The sequence below is a fragment of the Ranitomeya variabilis genome, chromosome 4, assembly GCF_051348905.1.
Source record: "Ranitomeya variabilis isolate aRanVar5 chromosome 4, aRanVar5.hap1, whole genome shotgun sequence".
NCBI lineage: Eukaryota > Metazoa > Chordata > Amphibia > Anura > Dendrobatidae > Ranitomeya > Ranitomeya variabilis.
Window position 1 is genome coordinate 527,526,966 of NC_135235.1, and position 26,263 is coordinate 527,553,228.

Here is a 26,263-nt window from a genome sequence, read left to right on the forward strand (position 1 = left end):
CCCTAGGAAATCCATGCATACATGGGGAGAACATACAAACTCCATGCGGCTGTTGCTTTCCTTGGTGGTGCTAACCACTGAGCCTCTGTGCTGCCGATATATATATTTATATAAATATTTAACAGCTCAGAAAATAAGGAGATAAAGATGTAAATAATATATAACAAAAACCATGGAGATCAATAACCTGCACTATCTCTGTAGGTGGCAAAGACCCTTGTAATAACTTCCCAGTAATAAGTGATTGTGATGGATTTTAAATGACAGGGGGCAAGTAACTGGCTCATCATGATACAGGCTTTAAGCTCCATCTTCATGGCTCACTGCTGCCCACTAGTGATCATATACCGATTTATTGTGCACTAAATTGAAAATGTATTCTGTGCTTTGATTTGTCATGAATGATCAATGGCCTTAGGTAATGGAGAATATATATTATTTTTCCAATTAAGTTTTCATTTTGCGTATGCCAAGACCCCCTTGTACTGTAAAATGCACATTGTCATTACAGCTTTTGTCATTGTTAAAAATCTATGTCCTCTGGACTCACTGCTAAATACACAGCTGGCACTATAAAGGAATAAAAAATATAAAGGATTTGCCCTGGTGCTACATACCAAACAAAAAAAAATAGTATGATACCCACATAAAGATTAGTATGTAAATGACAAATAATTAAATGTTAATGTCAGTTTTTCCCTCGCTGACAATCTACTGCAATTGCAGAGTTGCTGGGTTAGCTGCTGTTGGTGGTGACCATTCCCACCATCCTTTAGATGGTCACCTGATGCATCAGCTGACTGTTGACGATAGAGTTTCTCTATGGAGACCAGCCTTGCAGTGTCAGCTCTCTGGTGTCCGCTGTTTCTGGAGTTTGAATCTGGCTTCTGTGTAATCTGCGGTGTGCAGCTTGGCAGCGGAGTCTGGAAGCTTAGTGTGGTGTTTTCTCCTCGTCCCTTTTGTGTTTGTTACTGTCGCGTGTGTGATACTATCTGCAGTGGTGAGGCTAGCAGCCCTTGCTAGCCAGTGCACTAGCCAGGACAGTGCTAGGTGACAGCGAGCGATGAGGTTCCTGATGGCAGTGGGGGAAGGACCCACTTAGGGCATTAAGGGAGTGCAGGGACAGGCTCAGGTTTGAGCTCATGTGGTGACCATCCCCCATTTCCCTATCAGTAGGGCTTTCCTCTCCCCATTTCCATCCCGTTGTCTGTGTGTGTTGCGCCGTCCGCTGACCGACCCCTGTTGGGTCGTGTCACATTGTGACAGGAGCACATGTTTAACCAGCCTATCTGTTTTACGCTGCCTGGTCACTGTCTTTTAACCAGGAAGAACAGAGGAGACTAGTCCAATATTCTGGCAATTGGTGGGATTCATATCAATCCAATAGTTTTTACCTATGCAGTAGACGGGTGAATACTATGGAGACAGGGACACCCCTTTAATTAATTTTGCTACTTAGGAAAGACTTTTTCTATTTAATATAGGGCAACATTGGCTCATCTCATGCAAGTTCTCCTTCTATGATAACTAGATGTCCTAGTAGGGCTTTTAAACAGAAGATAGATGACCTTAATATGACTACTAGTTTAATGAAATGTTCAGTTTTTGAAACAGAAGACGCTTCAGGAAAGAGCTGGCAATGTTTTTCCTGATGTACTGTATCTTTTTTGGCATCCTTCTACTTGTTTTGTGGGCAACTTTTTTTTAAATTGTTTATATAAACTAAAAAATGGCTTCCAAATGGAACTGCCTGAAGAATGGTTGGGCGGTAACTTCTTCTAGCCACTTTATGGCTTTCGAAGCTTGAAGAGGTAAAAGAAGCTCAAAATGACTGAAAATTTGTACATCAAGTCGTTTTGAGATTGGGGTGTACATGTTCATTCTTTTTGGTATTTTTTAAAGGGAGTCTATCACTACAAACTGTGGAAATCAAGAACAGCACTCTGTATAGGACATAGTCCTAGTCAATATCTCACCTTCAGTGTCCAAATCATTTCCCACATTTGCCAGAAATCTGTCTTAATTCAAAAAAGCTAATGTAACGCTCCATGAAACTTTGGTGGGGCCAAGAAGTTCAGTTCATATTCCCACCTACTTTTTTTTCCAGATTTTACCACCGTCTTGTAAAGCTAGAGCTGTTAATCAAATGGTTGGGTGGAGATAGATGGAAAATAAGTAGGTTGGAAGTTACACTGAACAACTCGGCCTCAACAAGGGTGCTCCAAGCACCTTAATAGTATATTTCAATAACGACTTCTGTGAAACAAGGCACTTTGGACACTAAGGTTACAATATGTAATAGTGCCATGTGTCCTACAAGGTGCTGTGCTTGATTACATTTTAAAAATTACAAAAAGGAAATTGGGCCAATGCAAAAGTTTGGGCACCCTGCATGGTTAGTACCTAGTAGCACCTCTTTTTGCAAGTATCACAGGTTGTACATGCTTTGCATAAGCAGCCAAGAGTCTTTCAGTTCTTGTTTGAGGGATTTTGGTCCATTCTTCCTTGGAAAATTCTTTCAGTTCTTCGAGATTCCTGGGTCGTTTTGCATACATTGCTATTTTGAGCCACACATGTTCAATGATGTTCAGATCAAGGGACTGTGAGGGCCATTGTAAAATCTTCAGTTTGTGCCTTTTGTGGTAGTCTATTGTGGATTTTCACTTGTGTTTAGGATTATTATCCATTTGTAGCCATCCTCTTTTGAACTTTAGCTTTTTTACAGATGGTGTTATGTTTGCACCATGAAATTTCATTGAATCCATTCTTCCCTCTACCTATGAAATGTTCCTCTTGCTATTGGATGCAACAGAACCACAAAGCATGATTGATCCACCCTCATGCTTAATGATTGGCGAGATGTTCTTTTCCTGTAATTCTGTGCCTTTTTTCTCCACCCATACCTTTTGATCATTGTGGCCAAAAAAGTTCTATTTTTTTTTTTTTTTTTTTAAACCAAATATTTTTTATTGTGCAAAAGAAATACAACAAAATCCATTTAAATAACAAGGTACATCAGTGTTTTTGATTTTAAAGAAACAGACCCTCCCACCCCCCTTAAAGACCAACTCCAACCATACAATACTCTTGGAAAGAAGAGATTAAACATTACATACATATTTACTATTAGCATCATTTTACCACCGCCCCTCAGTTATTCCCATCCAGCCATGGCTGCCACAGCTTTTGAAAAAAACCCATCCTATTCCTCTTATTATATATGCTTTTTTCGATCTGGACAATATGATTCGCTTGTGCAATAAACTCTCGTCTAGTAGGAGGTTCCTCCCTGATCCAATACCTTGCAATCACCTTTCTCGCAATGAACAATAATCTAGCAATTGCCATTTTGGCAGTTTCGTCAGTCAGGATTTCCTCCACGTACCCAAGTACACACACCACCGGATCCCTAGGAATCGAACATCCATAAATTACCCCTATCTGGTTCAGCACGACAACCCAGTATGCAAACAATCTAGGACACTGCCACAACATGTGCAGTATACCCGCCTGAGATTGGGAGCACCTGGGGCACCCAGAGTCGTCTCTGAGCCCAGCTTTAACCCCTTCACCCCAAAGCCTGTTTTCACCTAAGTGACACGGCCAATTTTTACAATTCTGACCACTGTCACTTTATGAGGTCATAACTCTGAAACGCTTCAACGGATCCTGGTGATTCTGAGATTGTTTTCTCGTGACATATTGTACTTTATGATAGTGGTAAAACTTCTTCGATATGACTTGCATTTATTTGTGAAAAAAACAGAAATTTGTCGAAAATTATGAAAATTTAGCAATTTTCAAATTTTTCGTTTTTATGCCCTTAAATTAGAGAGTTATATCACATAATATAGTTAATAAACAACATTTCCCACATGTCTGCTTTACATCAGCACAATTTTGGAAACATAATTTTTTTTTGTTAGGGAGTTATAAGGGTTAAAAGTTGACCAGCGATTTCTCATTTTTGCAACAAAATTTGCAAAACCATTTTTTTTACGGACCACCTCACACTTGAAGTGACTTTGAGGGGTCTATATGACAGAAAATGTCCAAAAGTGACACCATTCTAAAAACTGCACCCCTCAAGGTACTCTAAACCACATTCAAAAAGTTTATTAACCCTTCAGGTGCTTCACAGGAATTTTTGGAATGTTTAAAAAAAATTGAACATTTAACTTTTTTTTCACAAAATTTTTACTTCAGATCCAATTTGTTTTATTTTACCAAGGGTAACAGGAGAAATTGGACCAAAAAAGTTGTTGTACAATTTGTCCTGAGTACGCCGATACCCCACATGTTGGGGTAAACCATTGATTGGGCACATGGCAGAGCTCGGAAGGGAAGGAGCGCCATTTGACTTTTCAATGCAAAATTGGCTGGAATTGAGATCGGAACCCATGTCGTGTTTGGAGAGCCCCTGACGTGCCTAAACAGTGGAAACCCCCACAAGTGACACCATTTTGGAAAGTAGACCCTCTAAGGAACTAATCTAGATGTGTGGTGAGCACTTTGAACCTCCAAGTGCTTCACAGAAGTTTATAATGTGGAGCCGTAAAAAAAATTAATATTAATTTTCACAAAAAATGATCTTTTTGCCCCAAATTTTTTATTTTCCCAAGGGTAGCAGGATAAATTGGACCCCAAAAGTTGTTGTGCAATTTGTCCTGAGTACGCTGATACTTCATATATGGGGATAAACCACTGTTTGGGCGCATGGCAGAGCTCGGAAGGGAAGGAGCGCCATTTGACTTTTCAATGCAAAATTGGCTGGAATTGAGATCGGAACCCATGTCGTGTTTGGAGAGCCCCTGACGTGCCTAAACAGTGGAAACCCCCAGAAGTGACACCATTTTGGAAAGTAGACCCTCTAAGGAACTAATCTAGATGTGTGGTGAGCACTTTGAACCTCCAAGTGCTTCACAGAAGTTTATAATGTGGAGCCGTAAAAAAAATTAATATTAATTTTCACAAAAAATGATCTTTTTGCCCCAAATTTTTTATTTTCTTAAGGGTAGCAGGATAAATTGGACCCCAAAAGTTGTGCAATTTGTCCTGAGTACGCTGATACTTCATATATGGGGATAAACCACTGTTTGGGCGCATGGCAGAGCTCGGAAGGGAAGGAGCGCCATTTGACTTTTCAATGCAAAATTGGCTGGAATTGAGATCGGAACCCATGTCGTGTTTGGAGAGCCCCTGACGTGCCTAAACAGTGGAAACCCCCACAAGTGACACCATTTTGGAAAGAAGACCCCCTAAGGAACTTATTTAGATGTGTGGTGAGCACTTTTAACCCCCAGTTGTTTCACTAAAGTTTAGAATGTAGCGCTGTGAAAATCAAAAAATCATTTTTTCTTTCCACAAAATGATGTTTTAGCCCGCAATTTTTTTCCCCCCAAGGGTAACAGGAGAAATTGGACCACAAAAGTTATTGTCCAATTTGTCCTGAGTACGCTGATACCCCATACATTGGGGGGAACCACTGTTTGGGCGCACGGCAGAGCTCGGAAGGGAAGGAGCGCCGTTTGAAATGCAGACTTAGATGGATTGGTCTGCAGGTGTCATGTTGCATTTGCAGAGCCCCTGATGTACCTAAACAGTAGAAACCCCCCACAAGTGACCCCATATTGGAAACTAGACCCCCCACGGAACTTATCTAGATGTGTTGTGAGAACTTTGAACCAACAAGTGTTTCACTACAGTTTATCACGCAGAGCCGTGAAAATAAAAAATATTTTTTTTTCCACAAAAATTATATTTTAGCCCCCACATTTTTATTTTCCCAAGGGTAACAGGAGAAATTGGACAACAAAAGTTGTTGTGCAATTTGTCCTGAGTACGCTGATACCCCATATATGGGGGGGAACCACTGTTTGGGCGCACGGCAGAGCTCGGAAGGGAAGGAGCGCCGTTTGAAATGCAGACTTAGATGGATTGGTCTGCAGGTGTCATGTTGCATTTGCAGAGCCCCTGATGTACCTAAACAGTAGAAACCCCCCACAAGTGACCCCATATTGGAAACTAGACCCCCCACGGAACTTATCTAGATGTGTTGTGAGAACTTTGAACCCCCAAGTGCTTCACTACAGTTTATAACGCAGAGCCGCGAAAATAAAAAATATATTTTTTTCCACGAAAATTATATTTTAGCCCCCATGTTTTTATTTTCCCAAGGGTAAGGCTGGTTTCACACTTGCGTTTTTTAAAAAAATGCATGTGTGAAAAAACGCATGTAATCGCGGTAAAACGCATGCGTTTTTTTAGACGCATGCGTTTTTATAGAAAAACACAAGAAAACAAGAAAAAACCAAAAAACCCTAACCCTACCCCTAACCCTACCCCTACCCTGAAATACGTGGCACTGAAATACGTGGCACTGAAATACGTTTATATACGTATATAAGTGCCACGATATTTCAGTGGCCACGTATATAAGTGCCACGTATATAAGTGCCACGTATATAAGTGCCACGTATATAAGTGCCACGTATTTCATGTACATGCCACGATATTTAAGTGCCACGTATATAAGTGCCACGTATTTAAGTGCCACGTATTTAAGTGCCACGTATTTAAGTGCCACGTATTTCACGTAAATGCCACGATATTTCAGTGCCACGTATTTCACTGAAATACCGTGGCACTTAAATACGTGGCACTAAAATATTGTGGCACTGAAATACGTGGCACTGAAATACGTGGCACTGAAATACGTGGCACTGAAATACGTGGCACTGAAATACGTGGCACTATGACTGTCAGAAAATGTTCATTAAACGGTTAGGGATGAGTTTAGGGTTAGGGTTTGGATCCCTTTATCACCTTGATGGTGGTGGGTGACTTTTCAGTGTGTGTTCTGGTTTTTTTCTATAAAAACGCATGCGTTTTTAACGCAAACAAACGCGTTGAGATCGGACGCCATGTCGCGTTTGGAGAGCCCCTGATGTGCCTAAACAGTGAAAACTCCCCAATTCTAACTGAAACCCTAACCCCAACCCTAACCCTAGTCCTAACCCTAGCGCTACTTTCACACTAGCGTTTTTTTGCATACGTCGCAATGCGTCGTTTTGGCGAAAAAACGCATCCTGCAAAGTCATCTGCAGGATGCGTTTTTTCCCCATAGACTAACATTAGCGACGTATTGACACACGTCGCAAGCGTCGTGCGACGGTTGCGTCGTGTTGTGGCGGACCGCCGGCAGCAAAAAACGTTACATGTAACTTTTTTTGTGCTGACGGTCCACCATTTCCGACCGCGCATGCGCGGCTGGAACTCCGCCCCCACCTCCCCGCACCTCACAATGGGGCAGCGGATGCGTGGAAAAACAGCATCCGCTGCCCCCGTTGTGCGGCGCTTGCACAGTATGCGTCGGTATGTCGGGCCGACGCAGCGCGACGGCCCCGTACCGACTATAGTGTGAAAGTAGCCTAACGGGAAAATGGAAATAAATATATTTTTTTAAATTTTATTATTTTTCCTAACTAAGGGGGTGATGAAGGGGGATTTGATTTACTTTTATAGCGTTTTTTGGGCGGATTTTTATGGTTGGCAGCCGTCACACACTAAAAGACGCTTTTTATTGCAAACAATAGTTTTTGCATCACCACATTTTGAGAGCTATAATTTTTCCATATTTTGGTCCACAGAGTCATGTGAGATCTTGTTTTTTGCAAGACGAGTTGACGTTTTTACTGGTACCATTTTCGGGTACATGACATTTTTTGATCGCTTTTTATTCCGATTTTTGGGAGGCGGAATGAACAAAAACCAGCAATTCCTGAAATTCTTTTAGGGGGTGCGTTTATACCGTTCCGCATTTGGTAAAAAGGATAAAGCAGTTTTATTCTTCGGGTCAGTACGATTACAGCGATAACTCATTTATATAATTTTTTTATGTTTTGGCGCTTTTACACAATAAAAACTATTTTATATAAAAAATAATTATTTTTGCATCGCTTTATTCTGAGAGCTATAACTTTTTTATTTTTCTGCTGATGATGCTGTATGGCGGCTTTTTTTTTGCGGGACAAGATGACGTTTTCAGCGGTACTATGGTTATTTATATCCGTCTTTTTGATCGCGTGTTATTCCACTTTTTGTTTGGCAGTATGAGAATAAAGCGTTGTTTTTTGCCTCGTTTTTTTTTTTTTTTTTACGGTGTTCACTGAAGGGGTTAACTAGTGATATAGTTTTATAGGTGGGGTTGTTACGGACGCGGCGATACTAAATATGTGTACTTTTATTGTGTGGTGTTTTTTTTATTTAGATAAAGAAATTTATTTATGGGAATATATTTATTTTTTTTTTCTTTATTTAGGAATTTTTTATTTATTTTTTTTACACATGTGGAAAAAATTTTTTTTTACTTTTTTACTTTGTCCCAGGAGGGGACATCACAGATCGGTGATCAGACCGTGTGCATAGCACTCGGTCTGATCACCGATGTGACAGGCACGTTCCACAGGCTTGCCGGCGCCTGCTATGAGGATTCTCAGCAGACGCCGGCAAGCAGGGTCATCTTATGACCCGGAAGGAGTCCCGCGGCCATCTTGGATCCGGGGACTCCTTCCAGGTCACCGGAGCAGCGCGATCTCATCACGCTGCTCCGGTGGGAGAGCGCAGGGAGCCCCCGTCCCTGCGCGATCCCCCTCTATGCCGCTGTCACTATTGACAGCGGCATCAGAGGGGTTAAATGCCCGCGATCGGCGACAGCGCCGATCGTGGGCATTGCTGCGGGGTGTCAGCAGTCATATACAGCTGACACCCGCACCCGATCACCGCGGCGCTCAGCGTGAGACCGCGGTGATCAGGGCGCCGTACTAGTACTGCGGCTGGCACTAATGCAGTGCCGGCAGCGCCGTACTAGTACGGCGCATGGCACGAAGGGGTTAAACAACATGTCGGGTGTCCTGTAAGCCCTATTTATCACATATATTTGCGACAGTCTCCCAGGTTCACTAATGGACAGCTTGGGTATGTATTCCAATATAGACTCCCACCTATCATCGTCTATTTGCCCCAGTTCATCCTCCCATTTCCCCCTGGCCTTAATAGGGTAATCCATTAAAAAGGTATGTAGCAAATCGCCATATACTTCGGATATTGCCCCTTTTGTTCCGTTGTTATTTAGTATAAAGTCCAACATTAAATCCTTCTGGATCACTATAGGCTCTCTCTTTTTTTGTGCCTGAAATGCGTGCTGAACCCTTCTATATTGATACCACTTTAACCCTGGGAACTGGAATTCCTGCTGCAGCATATCAAAAGATTTAAGATTCCCGTTATGAATCAACTGACCTATCAACCCAATGCCTTTTTTCCTCCACTCTCCCATTCCTTCCATATGATTAAATTCTTGAAAAGAGATGTTATCCCAGATAGGCAAAAACTCAGTGAATTTCACAACCCCCCTTATATGTTTAATCGTCTGCCATACCTTATGAATTAAATTTATGGTGTGAAAACAAGTTCCCAACTTCTTAAACATACCTGCTTCTAGACCCTGACCCAAGGGCCACCTGCCAATAATATGTACCAGGCTACTATGCCCCTGACCTTTCTCAAGTCCATCCCCCCATCCCCTAAGATGCTGGCTCTGCGCAGATAAAAAGTATAATCACGGATTAGGCAGGGCAAGTCCCCCTTCGTCTTTAGGTCTCTGCAGTATCTCCTGCCTAATTCTAGGGTTCTTCCCACCCCACACCAATTCCCCAAATAATGACCTTAGTTTACAAAATCTGGTCAGAGGAATCCATACCGGAGAGTTATGCAAAATATACAAAACCTGTGGCATCACCACCATCTTAAGGAGATTTACTCCACCCACCACCGACAAATGTAGCCTATTCCAAGCTGAGATTTTGGCGCATAGTTTGTTTATTAATGGCTCAAGATTAAGCTCCTCAAATCTAGTTAGGGGAAGAGAAACCTGAATCCCCAGATATTTAAATTGCGACACCACCCTTAATTTCGTATTCTGCTCCACCTCCCCCGTACAATCCACTTCCCTATCCACCTGCATAACACTTGATTTATCCCAGTTGATAATTAATCCAGAAATTTGCCCAAATTCTTCAATTAATGAAATCACATTTCTTAAAGGCTCCCCAGGATCCTCAAGAAAAAGCAAAATATCGGCATACAGAGCAATTTTCTCCTCCATTTTCCCATACACAAACCCCTTTACTAACTGAGACCTTCTTATAGCCGCCGCCAGTGGTTCCACCGCCAGAGCAAACAGCAACGGGGACAACGGGCCCCCCTGCCGCGTACCTCGAAACAGTTGAAAGCTTTCCGATAGTGCGTTGTTCACCCTAAGTTTAGCCATTGGAGAGGAGTATAGGAGTCTCACCCATGACATAAAAACTGGCCCAAACCCAAAGCGACCCAGGACCGACCACAGGTATTGCCATTCTATACTATCAAAGGCCTTATGTGCATCGAGGGAAACTACCACCCTCCTACCAGCATTCTCCGCCGGTATCTGCATATTGAGGAATAGCCTTCTCAAGTTGATGGCAGTGGATTTATTAGGCACAAAGCCGGATTGGTCCGAATTAACCACCTTTTCTATCACCCGGGTCAGTCTGTTCGCCAAGGCTTTAGCCAAAATCTTAACATCTGTTGTCAGGAGTGATATCGGTCTGTATGACTCCGGCAACCGTGGGTTTTTAAAAAAGTTCTATTTTAATCTCATCGGTCCACAGGACTTGTTTCCAAAATGCATCAGGCTTGTTTAGATGTTCTTTTGCATATTTCTGATGTTGATTTTTATGGTGAAGATGCAGGAGAGGTTTTCTTCTGATGACTCTTCCATGAAGACCATATTTGTGCAGGTGTCTCTGAACAGTAGAACAATGAACCACATCGCCAGAGTCTGTTAAATCTTCCTGAAAGTGTTTTGCAGTCAAGCAGGTGTTATGATTTGCCTCTCTAGCAATCCTACAAGCAGCTCACTGAAATTTTGGTCTTCCAAACCTTATTTTAATTCCTTTGTTACTGTTAACTGCCATTTCTTAATTACATTTGGAACTGAAGAAAGGGCAACTTGAAAATGCTTTGTTATCTTCTTATAGCCTTCTCCTGCTTTGTGTGTCTCCACCATTTTTATTTTCAGTGTACTAGACAGCTGCTTAGAAGAACCCATGGCTGTTATTTTTTTGGCACAATGTTAGAGGAGGCTGTGCTTTTCTAAATCAGGGAAATGTGCATCACCCGGCCTTTCCTAACAATAATTGTGAACAAACCATAACTGTTATGATCCTAGTGGCAAGGATCGCAGGTCGGACTAGCTAAGTAACTGAACAGACTACTAGCTCTGGGGAAGTGGTAACTAGATTGACCGCAACCTGATCCTATCCGCAAACAACTATAGGCAGCCGTGGAACGTTACCTAAAAATCCTAGACGTCTCGTCACGGCCTGAGAAACTGACTATTCCTGGAGGGAAAGTAAGTCCTCACTTGCCTCAGTGGAATGACCCCAAAGATATAGAATAGTCCCCCCACAAATATTAACGGTGAGTTAAGGGGAAAGCACAAACGCAGAGATGAAATCAGATTTAGCAAATGAGGCCCGCTAATACTAGATAGCAGAAAATAGGAAGGAAACTGTGCGGTCAATAAAAAACCATATTCAAAATATCCACGCAGAGATTGCTCGAGCCCCCGCACCAACTAACGGTGCGGGGGAAGCAACTCCGTACCCCAGAGCTTACCAGCAAAAAGAAATCACATGTTAGCAAGCTGGACTAGACTCATCATACACAGAAATCATATTGCAGGCAGATGAGCAAAAAATATTCAAACAGAACTTAGCTTATCCTGAAGAGGCAGAAAACGAGATAATCAGGAGTAATCAGAATAGCACTGAATACATTGACAGCCGGCAACAAGTGGAAGTGAAGCAGAGCTAAATAGGAGCCTCCCTGGTGAATAACGAGGCAGCTGATCCAGCAGACCCGCAGGATAATAAACCAAACCACCAGGGGGAGCCAAAAAACCAAAATCACACAATACCATCTGTGACCACAAGAGGGAGCCTGAAAACGGAGTTCACAACAGTACCCCCCCCCTTGAGGAGGGGTCACCGAACCCTCATCAAAACCCCCAGGGCGATCAGGGTGAGCCACATGGAAGGCACGAACCAAATCGGCCGCATGAACATCAGAGGCGACAACCCAGGAATTATCCTCCTGACCATAGCCTTTCCACTTAACCAAATACTGAAGCCTCCGTCTAGAAATACGAGAATCCAAGATCTTCTCCACCACGTATTCCAATTCTCCCTCAACCAGCACAGGGGCAGGAGGCTCAACCGAAGGAACCACAGGCACCACATACCTCCGCAACAACGACCGATGGAACACATTATGAATAGCAAACGATGCCGGGAGGTCCAAACGAAATGACACAGGGTTAAGGACTTCCAAAATCTTATAAGGACCGATAAACCGAGGCTTAAACTTAGGAGAGGAGACCTTCATAGGAACAAAGCGAGAAGACAACCACACCAAATCCCCAACGCGAAGTCGGGGACCCACACAGCGACGGCGGTTGGCAAAGCGCTGAGCCTTCTCTTGTGACAGCTTCAAATTGTCCAGCACATGATTCCAAATCTGATGCAACCTATCCACCACAACATCCACTCCAGGACAGTCAGAAGACTCCACTTGACCCGAGGAAAAACGAGGATGAAACCCTGAATTACAAAAAAAAGGCGAAACCAAAGTAGCAGAACTAGCCCGATTATTAAGGGCAAACTCGGCCAATGGCAAAAAAAGTCACCCAGTCGTCCTGATCAGCAGAAACAAAACATCTCAAATAGGTTTCCAAAGTCTGATTAGTGCGCTCGGTTTGGCCATTCGTCTGAGGATGGAAGGCCGACGAAAAAGACAAATTAATGCCCATCTTAGCACAAAAGGTCCGCCAAAATCTAGACACAAACTGGGATCCTCTGTCGGAAATAATATTTTCAGGGGTCCCATGCAAACGAACCAAACTGAGCAATGCAGGATCCCCTGGAGCCAATGCGAAAGCCCAATCTTGAGGATCGCCACGCAAGAAAGAAATAATAATCTTAACTTGCTGAACAGAATCCCCAGAGGAACGAGGTTTCAAAGAAAGAAACAACTTGCAATTGTTCTTAAAATTCAGGAACCTAGATCTATCTCCAGAAAACAACTCCGGAATAGGTATTCTAGGCTCTGACATAGGACTGTGCACAACAAAATCCTGAATACTTTGTACCCTTGCAGCAAGATGATCTACACTGGAGGCTAAACTCTGGATATCCATATCAGCAGCTGAACTCAGAGCCACACCAAGATTAAGAGGAGGAGAGAAGCCAGACACACAGCAGCTAGACACATGGCAGCAAAAAAAAAAAAAAAAAATCTCCAAGCTTCTTTTCTCCTGCTTCTGCCATGCAAATAACACTTTATAGGCCGGCTGTACTGTTATGATCCTAGAGGCAAGGATCGCAGGTCGGACTAGCTAAGTAACTGAACAGACTACTAGCTCTGGGGAAGTGGTAACTAGATTGACCGCAACCTGATCCTATCCGCAAACAACTATAGGCAGCCGTGGAACGTTACCTAAAAATCCTAGACGTCTCGTCACGGCCTGAGAAACTGACTATTCCTGGAGGGAAAGTAAGTCCTCACTTGCCTCAGTGGAATGACCCCAAAGATATAGAATAGCCCCCCACAAATATTAACGGTGAGTTAAGGGGAAAGCACAAACGCAGAGATGAAATCAGATTTAGCAAATGAGGCCCGCTAATACTAGATAGCAGAAAATAGGAAGGAAACTGTGCGGTCAATAAAAAACCCTATTCAAAATATCCACGCAGAGATTGCTCGAGCCCCCGCACCAACTAACGTTGCGGGGGAAGCAACTCCGTACCCCAGAGCTTACCAGCAAAAAGAGATCACATGTTAGCAAGCTGGACTAGACTCATCATACACAGAAATCATATTGCAGGCAGATGAGCAAAAAATATTCAAACAGAACTTAGCTTATCCTGAAGAGGCAGAAAACGAGATAATCAGGAGTAATCAGAATAGCACTGAATACATTGACAGCCGGCAACAAGTGGAAGTGAAGCAGAGCTAAATAGGAGCCTCCCTGGTGAATAACGAGGCAGCTGATCCAGAAGACCCGCAGGATAATAAACCAAACCACCAGGGGGAGCCAAAAAACCAAAGTCACACAATACCATCTGTGATCACAAGAGGGAGCCTGAAAACGGAGTTCACAACACATAACCCTAACAGGCTAATTAAGGTCTGTAACCTTGGTCTAAGTTACCTGAGCACACAAATCTCCAAAGGTGTTCAAACTTTTGGACATCGGCATCGGCTCATTTTCTTTTTCGTGATTTTTAATATGTAAAAGAAGAAAAAAAAAATAAAAAATAAAAAAAAAAATATATATATATATATTTTTTTTTTTTTTTGCCTAAAATACATCCAAAATGTGTCACTTTTAACTTTAGCCCTTTTAGAGATCATTTCATCTTCAATTTGCTTAACCGTTCAAAATAACAGTAATTTTGACCAGTGGTGCCCAAACGTTTACATGCCACTGTATCTGTAATATATGTCGGCATATTTAACTTTTTTTTTCACTAATTCACATTTAATCACCAAAAAATATAGAGCCCCCTCAATAATTATACTTCTGAAGAAAAAGTCAAGTTTTGGGCTAAATAATTGCACATCTTGTGGTTTTTTTTAAATTTTTAAATCATGCCATTCGCTTCTGCTCGGCCTACAATCTGCAACAGTGACCCCATTCCCTCACCTCTCCTGCAGTCTCTCTCGCCAGTGGTCACCACTCACCTGACTAAAATATTTAACCTCTCTCTTTCTTCAGGTATCTTTCCCTCCTCATTTAAACATGCCATCATAACCCCTTTACTTAAAAAGCCATCCCTGGACCAGAACTGCACTGCTAACTACAGACCTGTCTCTAACCTTTCCTTCATCTCTAAACTCCTGGAACGCTTGGTCCACTCCCATCTAATCTGCTATCTCTCGGATAACTCTCTTCTCGACCCCTTACAATCTGGTTTCCGCTCTTTACACTCCACTGAAACTGCCCTCACTAAAGTCTCTAATGATCTAATAACAGCTAAATCCAAAGGTCATTGCTCTCTGCTGATTCTCCTGGATCTATCTGCCGCATTCGACACTGTGGATCACCAGTTCCTTCTCACTATGCTCCGCTCCATAGGCCTCAAGGACACAGCCCTGTCCTGGTTCTCCTCCTACCTATCTGACCGCTCCTTCACTGTATCTTTTGCCGGCTCCTCTTCCTCTCCTCGTCCCCTTACTATCGGGGTTCCGCAAGGCTCAGTCCTAGGCCCCCTCCTCTTCTCTCTTTACACGGCCCCTATTGGACAAACAATCAGCAGATTTGGGTTCCAGTATCATCTCTATGCTGATGACACCCAATTATACACTTCTTCCCCTGTCATCACCCCTACCCTAATTCAAAATACCAAGGATTGTCTGTCTGCTGTCTCTAACATCATGTCCTCCCTCTACCTGAAACTAAATCTCTCCAAAACGGAACTTCTTGTGTTTCTCCCTTCTACTAACCTCACCCCACCCAACATCGAAATTACCCTGGAGGGTTCAACCATAACTCCCAAGCAGCATGCCCGCTGTCTTGGGGTCATATTCGACTCCGAACTTTCCTTTACTCCCTACATCCGATCACTCACTCGCTCTTGTCATCTGCATCTTAAAAACATCTCCAGAATCCGACCTTTTCTCACCGTTGAAACTGCTAAGACTCTTACTGTCGCTCTTATTCATTCTCGTCTGGACTACTGCAATTCTCTTCTAATCGGTCTCCCTCTTACCAAACTTTCTCCTTTCCAATCCATCTTGAATGCTGCAGCCAGAGTCATATTTCTGTCCAGCCGCTTCACCGATGCCTCCATCTTGTGCCAGTCATTACACTGGCTACCCATTCGCTACAGGGTCCAGTATAAACTCATCTCTCTCACCCACAAAGCTCTCCACAGTTCTGCACCGCCTTATATCTCCTCTCTCATCTCTGTCTATCGCCCTACACGTGCCCTCCGTTCTACAAACGACCTAAGACTAGCATCCCCCATAATCCGAACCTCACACCTCCGTCTCCAAGACTTCTCTCGTGCTGCGCCAGCTCTCTGGAATGCACTTCCCCAGACGATCAGACTGATACCTAGCCCCGACCTATTCAAGCGAGCTTTAAAAACCCATCTATTCAAACAAGCCTACCACACCAACTACTCAGTAAACTAACTTTGCCCTGTTCCCTCCTTCCAAATATTACTCTGAATCTGCATCCTACTATTCATCTGTCTCCACACCCTCCATGCACACGATAACTGCACTTGATACTTGACTATTGCACTTAAACACACGGGCTGATGACCGGATCATGCAGCTTTGTATGAAAATCCCTATGTATTATAATTGCCAGACCTGAAATAACAAGCACTTTACACCTATTGTGTCCCCCCATTTCCTTGTAGATTGTAAGCTTGCGAGCAGGGACCTCACTCCTAATGTCACTGTTTAAATTGTCTTAACCTGTATTGAATTTATTGTTTGCACATGTCCCCGCTTAATTGTAAAGTGCTGCGGAATATGTTGGCGCTTTATAAATAAAAATTATTATTATTATTATTATGCCATTGATATTTAGAAAATCCCAGTTCAGGGGAGGATGAGCAAGAGCTGGATAATCCGTGGATTAAGGTATCGTATGGACTGTCCAGAGCATTTCCACTCATATTCGCATATAAATAGTCCTCATTTCTGCTGAGCTGGTGGGAATGCGGCCTGCGGAGCACTGCATGGAATGAGTCACTGTGTGACTTTGTACAAAGCCTCTGTCTCCATGACACACACTACACCCAGAGTACTACATTAACTCTGGGGATTTCCATATCATTATAAATGTTATAGAATGCCTCACAAACACAAATTCTGCCAGACGTACTACAGCCAGTGCAAATTGTTGCATGTGGTTTTAGAGCTTCTTATGATGTGTTCTAAACACTGTTACAAGATGGGGTACTGTTTAGCTGGAAAAGGGCATGGCTTCGTTTTCATTTGTATTTAATAAATTAATAGTACACATGAAAATCTGATCAGAGAAATCTGCTTCTTTCTCTGACAGCATTAATCAAGCATTTTCAAAATTCTCAATTTACAGGTAAAATCTGTCGAGATAGGAGATGACAGTTGGTGCTGGTAAGATTCTATGTAGAAGGGAGGAGGGAGGAGCTATAACTCTAGCTTCTGACCCTCCCTCATCCCACATCCTGTCTACATAGAATCTTAACAGTAGTAACTGCCATCTTTTCAAATTCTACTTAATCAAGATTTATAGATATATTTATATTTTTTTACAATATTTATTAGTCCCACAAGGGGACTTCAACACGTGATCCTTTGATATCATAGATAATACCCTGCACTACTGTAGTGCATGTACAGTGCATTATACTGTTAGGGCTTGTGCACATGACTGTATTTCTGGTCCGAGTGCTGTCTGTTTAAAAATCGGATTGCACTTGGACCAATGTTATTCAATGGGGCAGTGCAGATGAACAATTTTTTTCACTAACTGAATCTGTGTCTGACAAAAAATTGCAGCAAGCACTAGTTTCTTCCATAAATCGGATGAGAGTTGGCCATTCAAGTCTATGTGTGTCCAAAAAGTTTTTGGATGCAACAGTATAGGATCTGATTTTCATGAAAATATAGATGCTAAAATAAAAATAGATGCTGCTGTAAAAAACGGACTGCGCACGGATGACAAGTGAGAAAATGTTTTCCCACTTTTCTGGATGAAACTCTTACAATTGTGTGAAGCTACCCTTATAATGTTAGACTGCCTAATACATTGTGCAACCTTTAGGCTGCCGTCACACTAGCAGTATTTGGTCAGTATTTTACATCAGTATTTGTAAGCCAAAACCAGGAGTGGAACAATTAGAGGAAAAGTATAATAGAAACATATGCACCACTTCTGTATTTATCACCCACTCCTGGTTTTGGCTTACAAATACTGATGTAAAATACTGACCAAATACTGCTAGTGTGACGGCAGCCTTAGGGTTTGAGCTATGACACACTAGATACCATTGTTAGGCCATAGTAACCATCAGCTACCCAGGATCCTTTGATCACATAGATAATACACTACTACTTCTGTAGTGCAGTGCATTATTCACATTGTCATTATATACTTACAGTCAGTCAGTATACAGCCTATGGAATGATCTATTAAGCTTTGATCTATGGCACGCTGAAGGCCATATAGATTCCTATAGAAACCATTGTCTCTCAGTTATCACACTGCAGGGAGCCAATGAAATGACAGAAGGAGCAATCTCCTTCTGTCACTTTACATGGTGCGATTGCTATTGACCATGGCAAGTAAAAAGTTGAATGAGAGCTGAAAACTCTAACGATGCTCAATTCCTTCTGCTATATCTTTGCTAGCAAGGAAAAATGAGTGCAGGGCAGTAGCCCTGGAATCATGATCTCTGGGTGAATAATTACTGTTTTTCACTCCCTAATGGAAAGTGACACGTCCTTATAGGATGTCAAAGCGCAGTCACGTGATGGAATGTGATTAAGTTTACTTGAAAAAAACCCAACGTATTTTATTTTAAAACGTTTCCAGCTATTGTACATTTTTTGTACTTTAGCCATCTCTGATTTTCAAGATCTTTACTTGCTACTAGTGTATATAAATATATATTTTTTCAATCAGATTTTCTTTTCATATACCGTAGTTTAACAATATTAGACTGTATCAATGTTAGGCTATATTTTTCTTAGATTGCCCGTCTGTTTATCTGCTTATTCACAAATTCACAAATCAGCATTCAAGGGGATGAATACCTTCCATCAAAGCGATGCTTCAAGAAGTCAAACAAAGCTTTCTGCATCATATCAGTGACCTGCGGGTATACAAAGAAATGTTAGAGAACTGCAGATTAGCTATTGCCAAACAAATAGAATAAGACTGACAGGATATGAATAGGAAGGCCACACAATTGACCAAATGAGGAAAAAAAGGAAGAAACAAATAATGTAATATTTAATTCATTCGTATTTGTAATATTTCTAAACCAAAACTAGGTGTGGCTACAAAACACCAGACCAGACAATTATAGCTCTTCTCTCTGTAAATTCCACTCTTTATTTTGGCTTAGGCTAGGTTCACATTGCGTTAGGGCAAACCGTTTAGCGCTAGCGGATTGCGCTAATGCAATGTTTATTTAGGGGCCGCGTTAGGGGTCGCGTTAACGTCCCCGCTCTCGCAGATCCCCGATCTGCAAGAGCGGGGAACGGACCTCGGGCGCACCGCGGACGCTGCAAGCAGCGTCCGAGGCGCGCCCCAGAAGAACGGCACATCGCTAGCGCGAGCCGAAAAAGGCACGCGCTAGCGATGCGCTACAGGGAAACTTCACATTGCTGTCAATGGGTGCGCTAACGGACCCGTTGCACGGCGTTAATTGCGACATTTTCGCCGTGCAACGCTGTCCGTTAGCGTGCACACATTAACGCAATGTGAACCTAGCCTTTACAAACACTAATGCAAAACACCAAATACTGTTGTGGGACTAAGCTGCTTTCACACATCAGTTTTATGCAGTCCGGCAAAATCCGTTGAATGTTGAAAAAAACAGATCCGTTGCAGATTGTGGAAAAAAGGATGCGGCGGATCCGTTTTTTCGATGGATCCGACTAGCTGATCCAGCTAATTGGATCATTTGACCGATCCGGCGCCATAGGGTTCCATTATATCAAACAACGGATGGCGACGGATCTGTCGCTGTGCGTTTTTTCGACAGACAAAAAACGTTACTTTGTCCATTTTCTCCGGCCGCTGGAGAAACAATCTTCGACAGATCTGGCGAAAAACTGATGAAACATGAGGCCATCCGTCGCAATCCGTCACTAATACAAGTCTATGAGAAAAAAAAACGGATCCGGCGGCAACTTTTGCCAGGTCCGTTTATTTCAAAATTCGCCGGATTGTGCCTGACGGCAAAAAACTGATGCGTGAAAGCAGCCTAAGGCCTAAAAACCTATAGACCATTTGAAAACCAAAAAAAAAGAAGAAAAGAAAAGTTGATAGTAACATTCAGTTTACTGTCCCTGCCCTATAGCTAAATACATCGCCAAGGCAGATTAGTCGGTCGTCAACGCCTGGTAGGTCAGGCACATGCTCCACCTTATCCTCCTCAGCTTAACCAATGCCGGGCACAAGTGCTCAGTTGTGGAGCTGCACAGCTTTGTCAGTTGTATAGTGGCCATGACCGGGTATTGCACATCCACCTCTATTCAAACAGGGAACAGCTGATAGGCAAAGGTGTCACACCCCCACCGATCAAATATTGATGACCTATTAGGATAGGCCATCCATGTAAAAGTCCAGGACAACCCCTCTAAACACAGCTTTCCAATGACACTTTACATTTGTCTACAGTTTAAATACATGAAAAGTTGAGCAACATTGCAAACTACTTTCTTTACCACTTTCAAGGGAGCCAGGTATCAAACCCTTAACAAACCACATCAGTTAAATCTAAACCATCAATCAAGATGAAAGTGGAGGGAATTGGAAGGGTTTTCTAACACAGGGCCAGGACACTTCTCTTGCTAAGTGGACACTTGGCAGTTACGGTAATTTACATCCAATATGAAAAAAATTAACTTTTGTTTTCCTATTTTTCTATTATTCTACAGCACTACTATAAACTATATAATGGAATCTTACCACGGTGCACTAGTATTGTGACCAGGTGTTGGCATGTATGGCAGCTTTTTTTCTGTTTTATCATATTCTAGGTGAGTCAGGATTACTGAAAATGAATACATATGGCAAATGTGCCAAGAGCTTTCTCAGCATATACACGTAATGAGGCTCACAAATTGTAGACGTTAGATAAAAGTCCGCCATATCATCTAATGTGTTTGTTGTCCTACTGGCTGACATAACCTCCCATATGCTGGCATTGGGATCCTTGAGGCAACCTAACCATGTTGAATTCCATCTAATTTGGTAATGGATGGTAAGAACCTGTGCAGTACTCCCCACTTCAGTGATGTCAAACAAGGCAGAAAGGAGAATTAGCGCAAATGTGCTGGAATGAGCAGGAAGGCAAGATCAGATACCAAGCAACTTTATGCTGTGTACCAAACCCAACATATTGGGGAAAATATCTTTGCTATGGGGTCTCTTTTTCTTTTATGGACTACATCGAAAAAACTGGCTCTTCCCATGAAATAGCTCTGAGCTAAACAAGTCTAACAAAGGTAGGTCATGTAAATTCAAATTGCCCAACCATTAATTCCACCAAAATCATCTGTCACAGGAGAAACTGGAGGCCCCCATATGAAATTGTCAGGTTCAGATGACTTTAATGTGTATAAAGACACCGGTAGGAGAGTCTGGCAGTGGCTTATTCTTCTCCTCGCCCTTTGACAACAATTTACATGCTTGGCCAAGGATTTATGTTAAAAAGGATAGACTGAAGGGATAGCAGATGGCAGTCCACCCATCAGCCACCTCAACTACATTATATAATTTATATGTCAGACAGCCAAATGAAGCTAAACCACGGAAGCTATGTATATGGATGGCGAAAACAATGAAATCACTGCAAAGTATAAGTGATAGTATTTACTCAACTTTTCAGTTACATTCAAAGTGTGAAATTTTATTTGACGGGGACATTTCATTGGAGAATCAAGAAACATTGGTATGTATAAAGTGTTTGCTTAGTTCATATACCTCATATCCTTTCAGTGAGGGTCCAACTAAAATGATGGGCCTCATGGATGGAACCACATCGTATGGAGGGATGTGCTCAGTCTAGAAGACAAAGACCAGGTCATTTCTCTTCTGCTGCTCCTTACCTTCATGCATTAAGTGTCATGCAAATGTTTTTGTCCAAATGTACCACAAACACATCACAGCATGCACGATTCAGGGAAATTACACATCAAAACTAGACAGGTGAACGATAGAGGCAATACAGGAGACATATACAATTACTTACTGACTTCTGTCTCTGTTTGGCTATTTATAGGCAGTCCGAAATGAAATAAGAAATGTGCAAAATGACGGGTATAATAGATGAGGGTCAAGAAAAGTTGAGAAATGAAGGGGTATAGGTTAAGGGGTGATAAGGAGGCAGATTGGTGAATAGTCAGAAGATAGGAGAGAGATGAAAAAGGGGAGAAAAGAAAACAAACCATGCGGGTTACTGCAATAATTACATGACATGCATATGTAGAATGGGCATCCATACAGAGCTATCATGTGAAAGATATACAGTAGATGACTGTCACTGGTTATTGCAGATCCGTATCAGATAATTAATGGAGATGTCTGAGATTAACAGACCGTTTTCCACTAGAAACAGCATCAATCTTGTCCATAAGCTGTGTCTGGTATTACAGCTCAGCTCCATTTACATAAATGGGGCTGAGTGGCAAAAAAAGCCACAGCCCACAGCATGGACATAAGTGGTGCAGTATCTGGATAAAAACAAAGATCTTTTTCCTCCAATATCATACAATCCCTTTAAGATCATATATGAATCTGAATCAGATTATGTCATGTAATAAACTGACCACTGCTCATTAGATTGGGGTAGGGGGTAACAAGAAGGCTGCTTAGTGATGCAGCTTGAAAGAAAAAGTCTAAAACAGAGATGAATGGTATATACAATATGTATAAGAACTACAGTCATGACCGAAAGTGTTGGCACCCTTGAAATTGTTCCAGAAAGTTAACTATTTCTCTTAGAAAATTATTGCAATTACACATGTTTTGTTGTGCACATGTTTATTGCCTTTGTGATTATTAGAACAACACAAAAAAACTGAGAAAAAAGGCAAATTGCACATCATTTCACACAAAACCCCCAAAATGGTCCACCTATAGGAGCTGTTATGACATCCCATTCTAAATACATAGACATATATAATGCAGCTATAATAGTTTCCACTCCTCTCTGAAGACTTTCTACAAGATTTTGGAGGTGTCTGTAGCAGTTTTTGCCCATTTATCCAGAAGAACATTTGTGAGGTCAGATACCAATGTTGGAGGAGAGTTCCTGGATCACAATTTTAGTTCTAATTCATCCCAAAGGTGTTTGATGGGGTTGAAGTCAGGGCTTTGTGTGGCCAGCCAAGTTCTTCCAACCATGTCTTTATGGACCTTGCTTTGTGCACTAGGGCACAGCCATGCTGGGACAGAAAAGGGCCTTCCGCAAACTGTTCCAACAAAGTTGAGAGCATACAATTGTCCAAAATGTTTTGGTATGGTGAAACGTTAATGGTTCCATTCATTGAGATTAAGGGGCCTAGGTCGACCCCTGAGAAACAACCACATAGCATTATCCCTCCTCCACCAAACTTTACAGCTGGCACAAAGTATTCAGTCAGGTAACGTTCTCCTGGAATTCTCCAAACCCAGAATTGTCCATCAGCCTGCCAGGTGGAGAAGTGATTTGTCACTCCACAGAACACATTTCCACTGCTCTAGAGTCCAGTGGTGGTAGCTTTACACCACTCCACGCAACGCTTGCCATTGTGCTTGGTGATATAAGGCTGGCATGCTGTTGGTCAGTCTTAGAAACCAATGCCATTTAGCTCCCGGTGCACAGTTTATGTACTAATGTTAATGAAAGAGGTATGGATTCTGCAGTTATGGAGTCTGCAGAGTGTTGGTAACTTTTATGTAATATGTGACTCAGTACTTGGCGACCCAGTTCTGTAACCTTACGCGATCGACCACTTTGATTAAGTTGCTGTAATTCCTAAACTTTTTACATTTTCAATAATGTTACTCACAGTTTATGGAGTAATATTTAAGAAGAAAGAAACTGACTTGTTACATTGCTGACGTCCTATTACAGGACTGCGCTGGTATTAAGGAGCTTTTCAGGACGAACCATTCTTTTACAGAAATTACTAAAGGCAGACTGCATGGTGAGGGGATGGATTTTATACATCTGTGACAATGGGACTGAATGAACAACCTGAATTCTTTGATTAAGAGGAGTGCCCTAATACTTTAGCCCATACAGTGTATAATATTTTTCTTTTTCTGCTCTTCCAGACTCCCAAATTATGGTCCTTCTAACAGGCAAATTAGTCCTGAGTGACATCTGAGCACACAATGCTTTTTTGTTCCTCAAATGGTGAATTGATTTTAATATTTGAGGGAATTTTCAAATCTTAATGGTTTTAATCCCTTTCTGCCATCTGATGGAGTAGTACGTCCGATGGCAGAACCTCCGCTTTCATGCGGGCTCCGGCGGTGAGCCCGCATCAAAGCCAGGACATGTCAGCTGTTTTGAACAGCTGACATGTGCCCGCAATAGGCGTGGAGGAATCACGATCCACCCACACCTATTAACTAGTTAAATACCGCTGTCAAACTCTGACAGCGGCATTTAACAAGCGCTTCCGGCCATCTGGGGGTCATCAGTGTGTCGGCATGACATCAGAGGCCTCTATGGTTGTTGATGCCGGATTGCTATGAGCGCCACCCTGTTGTCGGCGCTCATAGCAATGCTGTAAATCTACTACATAGAGGCAGCCTGAGCATCGCCTCTATGTAGCAGAGGCGATCGAGTTATGGCAGCTTCTATCTTCCCATGGAGGCTATTGAAGCATGCCAAAATTTAAAAGAAAATGTTTTTAAAAATATGAAAAAAATAAAAAAAATATAAAAGTTTAAATCACCCCCCTTTCGCCACATTCAAAATATAAAAGAAAAATCAAACCTACACATATTTGGTATCGCCGGGTTCAGAATTGCCCGATCTATCAATAAAAAAAAAGGATTAACCTGATCGCTAAACGGCGTAGCGAGAAAAAAAGTGAAACCGCCAGAATTACGTTTTTTTGATTGCTGCCGCATTGCATTAAAATGCAATAATGGGCGATCAAAAGAACGTATCTGCACCAAAATGGTATAATAAAAAACGTCAGCTCGTCCCACAAAAATAACCCCTCACCCGACCCCAGATCACGAAAAATGAAGATGCTACAAATAACGGAAAATTGCACAATTTTTTAACATTTTTTTTAGCAAAGTTTGGAATTTTTTTTCACCACTTAGATAAAAAAAAACTAGACATATTTGGTGTTTTTGAACTTGTAATGACCTGGAGAATCATAATGGCAGGTCAGTTTTAGCATTTTGGGAACTTAGTAAAAAAGCCAAACAAAAAACAAGTGTGGGATTGCACTTTTTTTCCAATTTCACCGCACTTTGAATTTTTTTCCCATTTAGTACATAACATGGTAAAACCAATGGTGTCGTTCAAAAGTACAACTCGTCACGCAAAAAATAAGTCTTCACATGGCCATATTGACGGAAAAATAAGAAAGTTATGGCTCTGGGAAGGAGGGGAGCGAAAAACAAAAAAGGCAAAACAGAAAAAAAACCTCTGGGGGTTAAGGGGTTAAGTTCCCAATGCAGTTTACACAGTAGCTATAGAGTCCGGGGGTAGAAGCTAAACCCAGGCCTGGTGCCTATAGGGCACTACGACATGATCAGCGTCTTAGCAAAGAGAAGAGAGAATTCTGAATGGTAAAACCATTGGTGATCAGACTGGATGAACCACACAAGAAGAATTGGACTTGTGTTTTATATTTATTTCTCTTCTAATCCACTTTTCACAGTAGGGGAACAATGCTTTAGGAACGTTCTCATTTAATATTTTTTAAAGTGCTACAAATGATCATCTCGACATTGATATTGAAGTATGGCCTGCTGTATGATAACTGCAGGAAATATGGATATGTGCTCTTCTGGAAAAAATTCTTCTAAATGCCTTTACGTTGTGGTACCGTGAAGTCATATTTACTGTACAGTCGGCCACCTCTAATGCCTGCTTCTTGCCTTCCAATGAAACCTCTGGAGCAAACGTCTTCAATTTACACTATGCTTTGATAAAAGCAGTAACTTACAAAATGAGCTGGAAAAGTGCTTTACCTTGTATCAGTTATTGGGAACTTGTCACTCTGTGGTGATGAGAGGTTTAGTGGGTTGCACTCAATAAATGACCTTCTCAGGGGACGAGAAATAGAGAACTTTCTAGCTTTTAGTTGGAGGATCAGTGTTGCAAGTATTAGTGCCAAGTGTCCATTTACAGCTCTGACTGTCTGACTGATAGGTGAAACATATGTGGCACACTTTGCAGACATCAAAATA

At 42.0% G+C, this 26,263-nt stretch overlaps 1 protein-coding gene across 6 annotated transcripts in view; it reads right to left on the minus strand.

Annotated features, from left to right (window-relative positions):
- CACNB1 (calcium voltage-gated channel auxiliary subunit beta 1) overlaps window positions 1-26,263 on the minus strand; it is a 159,330-nt gene that overhangs the window by 22,570 nt on the left and 110,497 nt on the right. For 4 of the 6 annotated variants that reach the window (XM_077252323.1, XM_077252324.1, XM_077252327.1 and 1 more), the window contains 2 exons: window positions 21,821-21,901; window positions 18,919-18,977 (listed from right to left, as the gene is read on the minus strand). In XM_077252323.1, the coding sequence (XP_077108438.1) occupies window positions 18,919-18,977; window positions 21,821-21,901 (140 nt within the window). Of the gene's footprint in view, window positions 1-18,918; window positions 18,978-21,820; window positions 21,902-22,088; window positions 22,109-26,263 lie in introns of all 6 variants that reach the window. The other 2 variants (XM_077252325.1, XM_077252329.1) reach the window with 1 other exon arrangement.